Below are 11,463 nucleotides of genomic sequence, written 5' to 3'. Positions count from 1 at the left end.
CTTAAGTGTTTATACCATTACACTTTACAGCAAGATAGTATTTCTTGAAACAAGAAGTTGTCCTTAGGTAAATGCAACCCAACTGTAACATGCAGAGAACATCAGGTACTGCCACAAAATCTGGAGTACTACTACAGAAATCATGCATTCTCCTTACTATTGACCATACTGATCAAGTAAAGGTTTTAGTCGGTCCTGGGTTACTGACTAGGAGTGATTTGTTGGATGCTGGTAGTGTCCTGCAAATTGACTACTGGCATGAGAAAGTCCAGCCCTGTATCCTTACTCTCTACTGAGAGTAAGCAGGTAGCTCCCCACCCCCACCACAGACAGCAAGACCAAGATGTATTTGCCCAGCACATTTATTAGGTGAGGTTGAAACCTACAATGCTGTAACTCTGCCAGGAGGAAGCCCCAGTGCATACAGTGTTTACTGCTCTTTGGTGAGTAGTCTTGCTAGAGCTCATAAGGGTGATCAAATTACACAATACTAAATTTTAGTGTTCAGCATTTGTGGTCACTATTAAACATCTTCCATTACACAGAACAAAAGTTCCAGTTAGTGAAGATTATACTTAATGATTAAAGCAGAAGCTTTAGCAGAAGACTACAAAGACATTCCATCAGGGTCACTTTAATTGCAATATACATTGTACAAAATTAAGTCAGTCTTCACCAGTTTCACTGATACTCAGAATGCAAAGTAGTAATGAGATTAAGCTGTAAATCTTTCTTGAACAAGGCCAGATACAGCATTTGCAATGAAATACAGCCCATTTCTCACTGTCATCTTAAGCACTTCAGGAACAATACTTAGCACTTTGCTATTCCAATTACACCACAAGCTAAACGAGGTCCAGCATTTCCAGTTAATTTGCTCTCATTATCTCCCCCTTTACCCAGGTCATCAGATTTTGCATGGACCTAAAAAGAGAATTGAAGATATCTTAATCCATGTTATTACATCACTAATAATCAACATTTCACAGCTGTTCACATTAGTACTAAGAGCAAGAAGTAGCATTGCCAGCTGTCTGCAAAGTATACATAATTGACTGGTTCTTTCAACTGTATCCCTGAATGCCAAGCTTTAGACTTGTACTAAAATTCAGTTGAAGGCTACTTTTTGAACAGCAAGTTAGCAAAAACCCAAGTTTCAAAAGTGTTACAACTCACCCAAAACAAACATTGACTCCAAATTCAAGTTCATCCCTACACGGCAAGGCTGGGTTATGGCAAAGGCACAGTGCCCTGGCTGCTCCTTTACAAGTGTTACACTACACATCTCAGCTACTTGGTCATCAGTCCAAGCCCATGTTTGATGCAGCAAGAGTAGAGTGGTCTCAGCAAACACTGATGTCCCAGGGGAAACCAGACTGAGGACACTCATCTATTGTCAAGTCCACAGGCTTGTTAATCCCATCAGCCACATCCTTTCTTCCTTTCTCCCTCTTTCCCCCAGGGAGGCCATGGGGCAATTAAGCCAGCAGCCATTAGAACAGTCATAGGGAACACAGCCCTGAAGTGCTACTGTCATGCCTTGCAGTGACACAGCACTTGGGCCAGACTGCCAGCTGTTTCCTCAAATAAGGAAGCTTTCATCACTCAGCTGAAGGAAGTAAGGTTAAATTCAGAGGAATACCCTCAGCAAGCCACGCAGCAAGTGTAATATATCACTATGGTAATTTATTACTGTGATATTAACATCTTCAGGCAAAGCTTTGAAGAACCTTTCCACAATGGAAGCTGAGCTGCTATTTACATAAAACCCACCAGGCACAAGCCTCTAGCAGTGGCTTACAAGACTGCTCTAGAGTTCTGCAAAGCATCTAAGTGGGCATCAAATCACTTACCACCATGGTACGTCCAACGATGCTATATGGTCCACTAAGAGAAATGACTGAATCTTCCATTTCGACTTCTGCCACTCCTCCTTTAGCAGTCACATTGCCAAGGTCTCCCACATGCCTATGAACAAGTGGACAAAGAAACAGACAAACTTACAGAAAACTTGGTACACTGAAAACCCTAAATGATGGTCTGGCCAATACAACATTCACATTTATCATACTGAGGTCCTCCACCACCTTGAGCTGAACATTCATTTAACTGAATTAGCTCAACTGGGAGAACATTAGACTGCAGATCTAAAGGTCTCTGGTTCAAGCCAGGCTTCAGCAAGGCAGGGTCCTTGTTGCTCCTCCTCTGGAGATCTTCAAGGCCTGCCTGGATGCAACTCTGCCTAACATGCTCTAGGTGACCCTGCTTGAGCAGGGGGGTTGGACTAGATGATCTCCAGAGGTCCCTTCCAACCTTACCCATTTTATGACCTATGATCAACATCACCAGTTATTCTACATATCCACTATTAATACTTAGTTCAAGAGATCTGATCAAGTTCTCTTTAAGACTGAATTTTAAATCAAAAGGTTAATCAAAACTGTGGGAAAAGAACACCATGGCTCCTAGCAAGGCAAGCTGATGCTATACAACTCATATGGCAAACCAAGAATTTCCTCCAAGTTTACCTATTAAAGGATATTTTCCTTTGTTCAGAGAGATGCTCTCAATTAGTTGAAACAATCTTTTTGTGCGTACAAGGTTTGGTACAAGCACTGCTGCTATGCTTAAAGCTTTTAACATGCATCACAAATCCACTATTCTACAAGCGGCTGCAATCAGACTTTTTGTTTAAATAGGATTAGTAAAAGCAGTTTGCCAAGTGATAGGTCAACAAGGGATACATCAAATGCTAGTTAAGTTCTGATCAGTACTAGGAATGACTATTCAAGTTTATTCAGTATCTTATTCAGTACCTTTCCATATTTATGACATTAGTTCATCACTTTTGTTTAGAGTCAGTTCTCCATCAGGACTTTCCATTATAATTTTAGCCTCAAGCTGCAAGTTGGTTTGCAGCTTCTGGAAATTCCAGTATGTTTTTTTATTTGAGACAAATAGGTTGGGGACATTAGAAAGACAAGCTCACAGAGTTACAAGACACTTCAATCTAAACTCAGAAACTTGAGTATCAGCTTGTTTCTAATAAACTCTCCATGTATTCTAGAGTTACCAGCTCAGCTAGTTGAATGCTGACTAAAAGCTTCTTGGTCTAGCACAGATTCCTTATTTTGAACTTAAGTCATAAAATGAGAACAAGGGCAGTTTTCCCTTTAGCAGTTTGCTCCATTTTTAGCTTCCAGGAAGATTAGTCCAATCTGTTTCAACTCTGTACAGACTGAAGCATTACCTAGTTCTGTCTTCACAGAGAATTTCCTAGACTACAACCGTCTTGAGCATGCAGGTTATGCTAGAAGAGGAGTTTAACTAAACAGAACCAGCAGAGGTCATGTTCATGCAATTTTGATCTTTAGCACAGGAGTGTTTGACTGCCTGGAAAGGCCACAAGCAAGCCATTTCACACTGCTGGCTGCTAGCCACTTGTCTGGATGACAATTAGGTTGGTCTGGCAAGCAATTAAACATTCAAGTATTAATTGATCAGTCACAGAAGTTGTAGCTATGGACTTAAGGTGAGCATTTAAAAGCAAGTCACTGCCAAGTCAGTCACAATGCTACTCCAGACCTGTTTGCACAAGACCAGCCCCTTTCTTACACTTGCTGCCACACTGGCCTACAGTTCTTGCACAGCCCCTTCCCATACTATACACTCAGCATACTATTTAAACTTGCTCAGGCTTAGATAGCATGGGTCTCAGACACGTGAGGGCCCCAAGAAGGAAACCAGACTGTGAAACTGTTCCTATGGAAGAACTGGGCCCCAGTCCCAGGTCTCAGCTCCCTCGAAGGCACAGCAGTGTTCAGCACAAACAGACCCCGTACTTGCACTCAGAGAACCCCTAAGGAGTATATCCTGTAAGCATTACCGTGCCTAAGCATGTTAAACACAGCCCAGTAGCATCCAACAAACAGCCACCACACTAGGCACACTCAGCTTCTATTCATTTCAGAGTCCCCCTAAACCTCCAGCCCCTTCCACAGATGATCCCAATTTTGCCACATGATAGGCCTACATACAGGTCAACAGGTCATTTACAGCTGAAGGCCCCTTTGTGAAAGGCTGTTTGCTGAGCAGGCCCCTGACACAGAAGCAAGTCACCACTGACCAAGTGAGGCATTAACACATGAATCCCCCTCCACTCACATCCTGCAGTACCCTCACCCAGTAAAAATCTTTAATTATTTCTCCTCTAAGCTGCAATTAAGCCAAGAATACATTTCAAAGACATTTTGTCTACACTCCTGAAGCAAAGATAGCTTAAAAATACAGGTCCTGCTACTGATCATACTCTAGAAGACTTGCTGCAATTACCAGTTTTCTACCTAGTTTTGTCCTGGCATTACTCACAAAGCAGCCTCTCAGGCAGAAAAGGGTCTCACTTAAACAGCTGCTATATTAAAGTTGAACAGCTATCCAATAAAGGATCAGGTACATTAAACTCACCTTTCTGTATCAGTTGGTCCACCATGCTGCTTGCCTTCAGGATTAAAGTGAGCACCTGCACTGGTACACCCTGAAACAGATCACAGTCAGAAGTACAGATTTTTGCCACAGCTAATAACATAAACCTGTTTGGATGGATAGTGCTCCCACAGCCAGAGGAAATGAGCTTTCAAATGATGAAACAGCTACTCTCATGCTAAATCCGTACTGATCATTGGAGGGAAGTAACCTGCAACAGACTTGTAAGCATTACTCTTGGAGTCAAACAACAAGGTTCAGGAATACAAAACATTTTCTGATGTTCCTGGTTTAGCTGAAGATAGTATTCTCAGTTAACACTAGGTTATCATAATATCTTGGTATTTGATATATCAGATTTCTGAATACTAGTCTACATATTTAAAGTATTAGATAGAGAAATACTCAGGAAATGTCATCATTTCATAAAAACAATTTGCATTAACAGATTTTCATAGAACACTCAAGAAAACTACTAAGTACACTTCATACTAGTCAATGCTACAACACCAGAAGCTCTTTAAAGCTGAACAGTCAGGATACAACTCTAAAGGGAAAGCATAAATATAACTCTTACCATTTGTGTTGTCCCCAAATTCATGGACATGGAAGCCATGATCTCCATCAGACAAGCAGTTAATTTTTCCAGTAATCTTTACTGGTCCATTACCCTTCAGTGGAAAGAGTTTGTTAGGGCCCAAGTAACTACAGTATTAAGGAGGTTAAGTGTCGAATTAAGCTTCTCAGTCAGACCTCACTCCATGTTCAGCAGCTGACAGGAATGGTTACCTTCCTGCATGAACTGATCCCATCTACCACGACAGCACTTCACAGAACACTGGCATTTGTTCAGCCATCTAGAAAGCATTCTTCGTATTAGTCTACCGAACAACGGGAATGCCTTTTATCAGATTACTTGCTTTCAAGGGTAGTTACGCACTTCAGCTTGCAACCAACCCTAACATCGCCGCTGCTAACATCCGGCACTGCGTTGCCCTAATGCCGTCCCAGAAACTGGAGGAGTTGGGGTGGTGGGAGATAACTGACTCGAGAAGCATAGAGAAGGGCTCAGACCGCGCAGCGGTCAAAGCCACGTTAAGTCCCACCCTGGCAGCGACAAGCAGGCTCCGCAGAAGGGCTGCGGCAGGCTCCAGTACTGAACTCCGCTGCAGACCCCTGGCAGCGGCGGCTCCCTGCGGGCCGCAGACAGCTACCCCGCGCCCCGCCACAGAGCCGGGCCCAGCCGCAGCCGCTCGCAGCCTCCTCGGGGCTGCAATCCTCCCCCGCCCCGGGTCGGGCCATGACTCAGCACCGAGGCGAGCCCTCGCGGGCGGAGCGGGCCGCGCCGCCATCCCGCGGCTCCCCTTGCCTGCTGCTCGAAGTGGATGATGCCGTGCACGGCGCTGTCCCCCTTCATCACGCACACGGCCTTCAGCGTCGCCATCTTCTCGCGGCGGGCGGACAGCAGCAGACAGCAACACCCACCCCCGCCAGCGCCCCCACACTAGGGACCCGCCCCCCACCCGTGGCTCTTATATAGCGCGGCCGCTCGGCGCCGCGGCCAATCACAGCGCGCCTTTTTGGTCCCCCCTCCTCCCACGAGCTATCACATCGCGGGGTGCGGCCAACGGGGGAGGGGGGCGCTGCGGCGTGCCGCCAATCCGCGGCTCCCTCCACTGAGCCAATGGGCAGGTGAAGCCGCGGCGGGACGGGGCCGTGCGCCGCCTTGTGTAACGGGCGCGCCGCGGGCTGACGGCGCCGATAAGCGCGGCCTTCCCTACCGCCCCCACCCCCCACCCGGCTGCCGCCGCCGCCTCGCGCAGGAACCGTTGGGCCGGCGGCCGCCGCCCCGCCGGGGGGGGGAGGGGCGTGCGGCGCGCCAGTGGCCGCGTTTGCTGCTGAGCGGCAGCCCCCGGGGTTTGGGGCTTGCCGCCTGTGTCTCACAGCGTGGCGACGCTTCGGCCCCTGGGGAAATGCGCGTTTCCTCAGGAGCCTCGCTTTGTACCCTCCTCTTCCTAACGAGGAGCTTTCGGTTTTAGTGTCCCCTTGTGTTACGATTTCATACAGGCATGGAAAACGTTTTGGTGACAGGCATACCCTGAAGCAGTAATGTGAAGAATCATCTGCACATTTTCTTCCTTTTTCTGCAAGTGTTTTCTTCCGTGTATTTTTGTACTCCTCCCCCTCCCCTCCCCCACAGGAATATATCGATTTATGAACTCCAATTTAAAAGTTAGGCACGCCTCCAAAGTTGCCACAGCATAGCTTTGTGTCTCAAGGTAGAGGCCCTGTCCAGAAAGTGTTTCGTTCCCTCAAGGTTTCAGTCTGGAGCTGGAGGCGGTTTTGCTCAGCTGCAGACTTGTTTTTTACAGAGGGCTTCTCAGAGACCCCTGTGCACACACGCTGTCCATGATAACGGGCTGCTTCTCTAGTACGTAGCTTGGAGGGATTTCTGCTTAAAATGGGAAGTCTCTTGGTGTCATCACTGATCAGTACCTGCCTGAGGAACGTGTAGGGAAGAGATGACAAGGCAACTTCTCTCCATACTGAAACGCTTACAATTCTGAGACTCCAAGGGAAAATGAATGTCAGACGTGGGGAGGATGCATCTGTGCACTTTTGTTGGAAGATCTGCAACCTCCAGGTGTTTTAAGAATAAAATGACTGCCTTTGATAAATGCCTTTTTGCTAAACCTGTGTTCCTTGTTTTCCTGCTGCACTGTTGAAGAAGTTGAATAAAAAATCCAAAATGATGCTGTAATACCTGTAACTTGAGGCAGTCCCTGTGTGAGACTAAAGGCCCAGGTGTTTTTTAAGACACCTGGCTGAAAATGCCCTGCGGTTAGGGAAGGGAGCACAAGGTCTGCTTCATGCATTAGGCTCCGCTACGATTCCTGGGAATTTTATGGGGCTTGACATTAATTGCGAGGAACAGGGATTAGTTTGATTGAATGGTGTATTTCTCTGCTTGAGAAAGAAGAAACAGGAAAGAAAAATATAAATAACACAGGGAATATTACTCTGAAAGACAGATAAGAGTGATTGTAGTTTAATCCTGAAAAGAAGCTGGGACAGAAGGAGAGCTAGGCTGCATCCTGTTCAGGAGGAAGGAGTCTTGGCACTGAGAGTTGATAATCTTCCCAGAGTTTCATACCTTCTGTGTGTGAGGAGAAAAGACTTCGTAAATTAGTCATGAACGAACAAGTTTGTGGTAATGGCACAAACTGCAGCATCCTGAATGTTGGCTGGTTCAAAACTAAGTATTTCAATGCCTCAAGGCAGGTTTTGTGTGATTTTAAACACTGCTTGTAAACATGGAAGGATAGTAGTGACTCATGGTATCAATGATCTTTGGCTTCCTGTGACACTATTTTTTGTCAGTGTCCTTTCATAAGGAGGAACATCTTGAGTGCTTTGCTATACTGCTCCTTATTTTTAGGCTTATCTCCAGATCTGCCTTTGATTTTATCAGGCAGGTTTATTCTTTCTGTATTGGAGTTATGTTTTCAAGATCCACCCTTCTTCATGCCTCTACATGAATATAGGACAAGCAGAAGCATAAGCAGTTTTTATCAAAGAGAAGAGCCAAATGTGTCAGGCCTCCTAGTATGTAAAGGAAAATAATTCCAAATAATGATTTCAAAAGCTTGTCACAGTAGGTGTGAAGAACAGGTTACAGAGACCTATGAAAAAAAGCCTGAACTCTGAGATGCTTGATATCTAAGGTAGAGCGCAGCTTACAAAGATGCAATGTTAAGAAACATGACATGACAATGTAATGTCAGCAGTGGAAGGCTAAAGTAAAATGTGAATTTGAAGGACTAATACACGAGAGTTTATATGGCACGTGCAGATCACTAAGCTCATACAGGCTATAGCCTCACCCCTTAGCATGTTTTAAATTCTATTCCTTTGTGCAACACAATAGTAATACAAAAGTATTGGTTTACATGGAGTACTCTTTCACAGGAGTCTTACACAAGAAGCTACAGAATTTTTTTCCCACATACTTCCTTTTCAGTCATTTACTTTCTTAAAACTTGCTAGCAGGGAATAATTTCTGTGAAAATCTACCACAAAGAAATTGATCAGTGTCTGGTGGCAATAACAAATTGTTTTATTATTTAGAACATCAGAGTCAAGCCAGAGAGGAAAGAACAAAGTGCCAGGTGAGATTACTAACTTTGACAGCATCTAACTACAGTCAGACTGAGGATTTGGCAGACATGAGGAATGAAGTGTGGTCTCTTACAACCCTAGCACTTACTGTTTGACACCAAGCTCCACTCTTCTTTGACCTGTACCTTTGCTCTGCCATCTTTACTTGGAAAAAATCTAGAATTTGGGCCTATTCACATCTTATAGATACTGATGGAAAAAGCTAAGCTGGAGCTTGGAGGCTTGAAGCAGGTATGGGAGTGATAGGCTGAACGTTGGGTTGACACATGGTTTTGAATATTTTCTCCTCTCTGAAATTAGTTGTGTAGCGTATCCATTCTAGCGGGGGAATGAAGTTGTTCTTCGTGTTGATCAAAAGGCTTGCTCACACTGCATAAAGAGACTCACAGGTAGATCTCTGAAGAACTGGGATTCATGTTAGCCTTGATTGTTTCCTAATTTGCCTATTTAAAGGGCTAATTTCAACAAATTAAATAATTAGTGTGTCATGTGGGTTAATAGAAGTCTAATCTCTATAGATAGGAACTATCAACTTCTAAGCAAAATGTGCAAAAAACCCAAAAGATCCCAAACTCTTTTTGTGGTGTAAAAATATGGCCTCTATCAAGCATAACGTTTCTGCAGCACATTAATGTGCATTCTGATTATGATTTTATATAGATTAAAAAGTTAGAGGGAAGTTCAAGAGTTGTGGTTCCCATGGCAACCATATCTCTGATGCCACGTGAAAAAACACAGTATTTCTACTTCTGACAACTCTTCTGGAAAGATATGAGGCAAATCTAAGACTGCCATGGGAGACATCATTCCAGATCTCCTGAGTTTGTGTTCATAGGTGCTCACCCATCGAGCTCACTGACAATAAATCTATATTAATGTCATTTTTCTGTTTATTCCTTCACATTAAAGAGAGGTGAACAGCCAACATGAATAATAATACTTCCTATAGGATCATTAATTCCTTGAATGTGTATCTCTGAAGAAGAGATTGCTGGCGAGATGAGTACAGGTGTGCTTATCCCAGCATGCCAGGAAAGCAGACAACCGTTGCTTCTCTGCAGCCTCATGTTCTAGCAACTGAGAATCTTAGCAGGGCTGGATCTTCCTCCTCCTCTGCCAGCAGATTTATGGCTATTCTTATTTTTCAAGCTCAGCAGCCGAGTGTGCTCTGTTGAGCTAGAGCCCCGGTTGCACAAAGACAGTGAGTGAGCAGTGGCTTCCCACTGCAATAAACACACTGCTTGTGTGGTGTTCCCATCTAAAGCTTTCCTGTGGAAAGGTGGAAGCTAAATTCCTAATGTTAGTATCAGCTTGTGGTGTGGAACCATAGAAAACGGGTAGCATTTGGGAATCACCTAATACATAGAAAATACAAGATGTGCATGTCTGTTCAGGCTTACTTGATAAGAAGAGGGCTGTTCTGCATGCAGATTGTTATTCTGTTACGAATGGCCTAGAATAGGCTTATGTGTGGGGGGATTTTCCTGCAGAGTCCCACAATGTAGAGCCTATTTGCTAAAATCTGAAGGAATCTAATACTTGCTCTCACTTAGACTCAGCTGTCTACACGTAGGTGTCTAGCTCCATCTGTGGTATCCCCAGATATCTTCTCTGGCCTGTAGCTGCTGCTGGATCCTGGGTCCTGGAGCTCTATTGCCTACCTGCCAGCCCCTGTGCACCCCTTCAGGCTCTCTGCTGCATCCCAGAGAGCGCTAAGGATCTATGCTGAGGAACCCAGTCCAACCCTGAGCCTTTGCATTGTCCCAGAGAAAACTGTGTGTGCCATTAAACTTCCCATGAGATTGCGTGTGGGTAATGACACTTCCCTACCTCTAAGGGATTCCGGGAGAAGTAATTAACTCAGTTAATGATTGTATAGCATTTTGAAGATAAAAAGCACTGTGGAAATCAGGAGTTAATACGCTAGAAACTTTGTGACAGAGTCTCCCTAGTGCAAAGCCAGTAATTCCAATTAACAGGTGGTAGTGCTGATAACCAAAGTATTGATATAATTAAAATAGTGTCAGCCTGGAAGGGCTTTAAATGGAACATAAAAGATTAAAAATAACACTCATTTTTTTACATCTTTTTGTGTTTTTGGTAGCTAAGCTGAGATAAGCTGTCTCCTAGTAAGTCCCTAATTCTCTATTGCTGTACAAGCTCAATAAACCTGAAATATGAGTCTCAAAGGACAGGTTTGGGTAAATATTGATGAAGACCTTTGTACCCAGTGTGGTGCTTGTAGCCACAAGTTACTACAACCTTTCTTAGGCACTGGTGCTATTCATGATCCATCCACTGAATTTTTTTGATGGTTAACATTCAAAGAGCTGGATTTTAAATTCTTAATGTAGTGCCAAAGCCTGCTTGTGTTATTCCAGTGTGTTTTTCTGGGGAATCTAATGAATCACACAGATCCCCTGCTGAACCAGCACAGGACTGGCCATTTCCACTCTCTCTCAGGGGAGTTCGCAGGTTGTTGTACAGACAGCTGGCGATCTCAGAGTCAGCAGTGGATCCTCTGTGAAAGCAGTGCAAAACTGATGCTTAACACTTCTTCTCTCACCCATACACCCCATGATAGGCACACTTTTAAGAAACTGGGAGGTACATGCCAGAGCATGACAGTGGGAATAGCTGGGAGAAGGTACTTCAGTCAGTACCTCCAGGCAGGAGAATTTCAGATCAGGCTCCTAAAAGCTGCCAGTGGGCAATTAAAATGTTTATAAGTTCATAATTATATTAGTAATGCTATGATATGGTTTACCTACGTTTCTGCCAAACAGCAGTAGCCTATAAGAG

General features: G+C 44.4%; 1 protein-coding gene across 1 annotated transcript; it reads right to left on the bottom strand.

Annotated features, from left to right (window-relative positions):
• Positions 1–344: 344 nt before the first annotated feature.
• Positions 345–5,977, bottom strand: SOD1 (superoxide dismutase 1). Its single transcript, XM_062598304.1, has 5 exons — positions 5,852–5,977; positions 5,060–5,153; positions 4,465–4,534; positions 1,854–1,968; positions 345–924 (listed from the first exon to the last, which is right to left on the bottom strand). The coding sequence occupies exons 1-5, from the start codon at positions 5,924–5,926 to the stop codon at positions 814–816; spliced, it is 465 nt and encodes a 154-aa protein (XP_062454288.1). The 5' UTR covers positions 5,927–5,977; the 3' UTR covers positions 345–813.
• Between the last annotated feature and the right edge of the window lie 5,486 nt (positions 5,978–11,463).

Source organism: Rhea pennata, chromosome 1 (genome assembly GCF_028389875.1).
Source record: "Rhea pennata isolate bPtePen1 chromosome 1, bPtePen1.pri, whole genome shotgun sequence".
Lineage (NCBI taxonomy): Eukaryota > Metazoa > Chordata > Aves > Rheiformes > Rheidae > Rhea > Rhea pennata.
The sequence above is the reverse complement of the archived record's forward strand: the minus strand, read 5'-3'. Positions and strand labels throughout refer to the sequence as shown.

Coding starts and splice junctions, on each gene's coding strand:
- SOD1 (XM_062598304.1), bottom strand. CDS start 5,926: ATGGCGACGCTGAAGGCCGTGTGCGTGATGAAGGGGGACAGCGCCGTG. Junction 5,154..5,851: donor TCATCCACTTCGAGCAGCAG/GCAAGGGGAGCC, acceptor TTTCCACTGAAG/GGTAATGGACCAGTAAAGAT. Junction 1,969..4,464: donor GGACCAACTGATACAGAAAG/GTGAGTTTAATG, acceptor ACTTGTTCATAG/GCATGTGGGAGACCTTGGCA.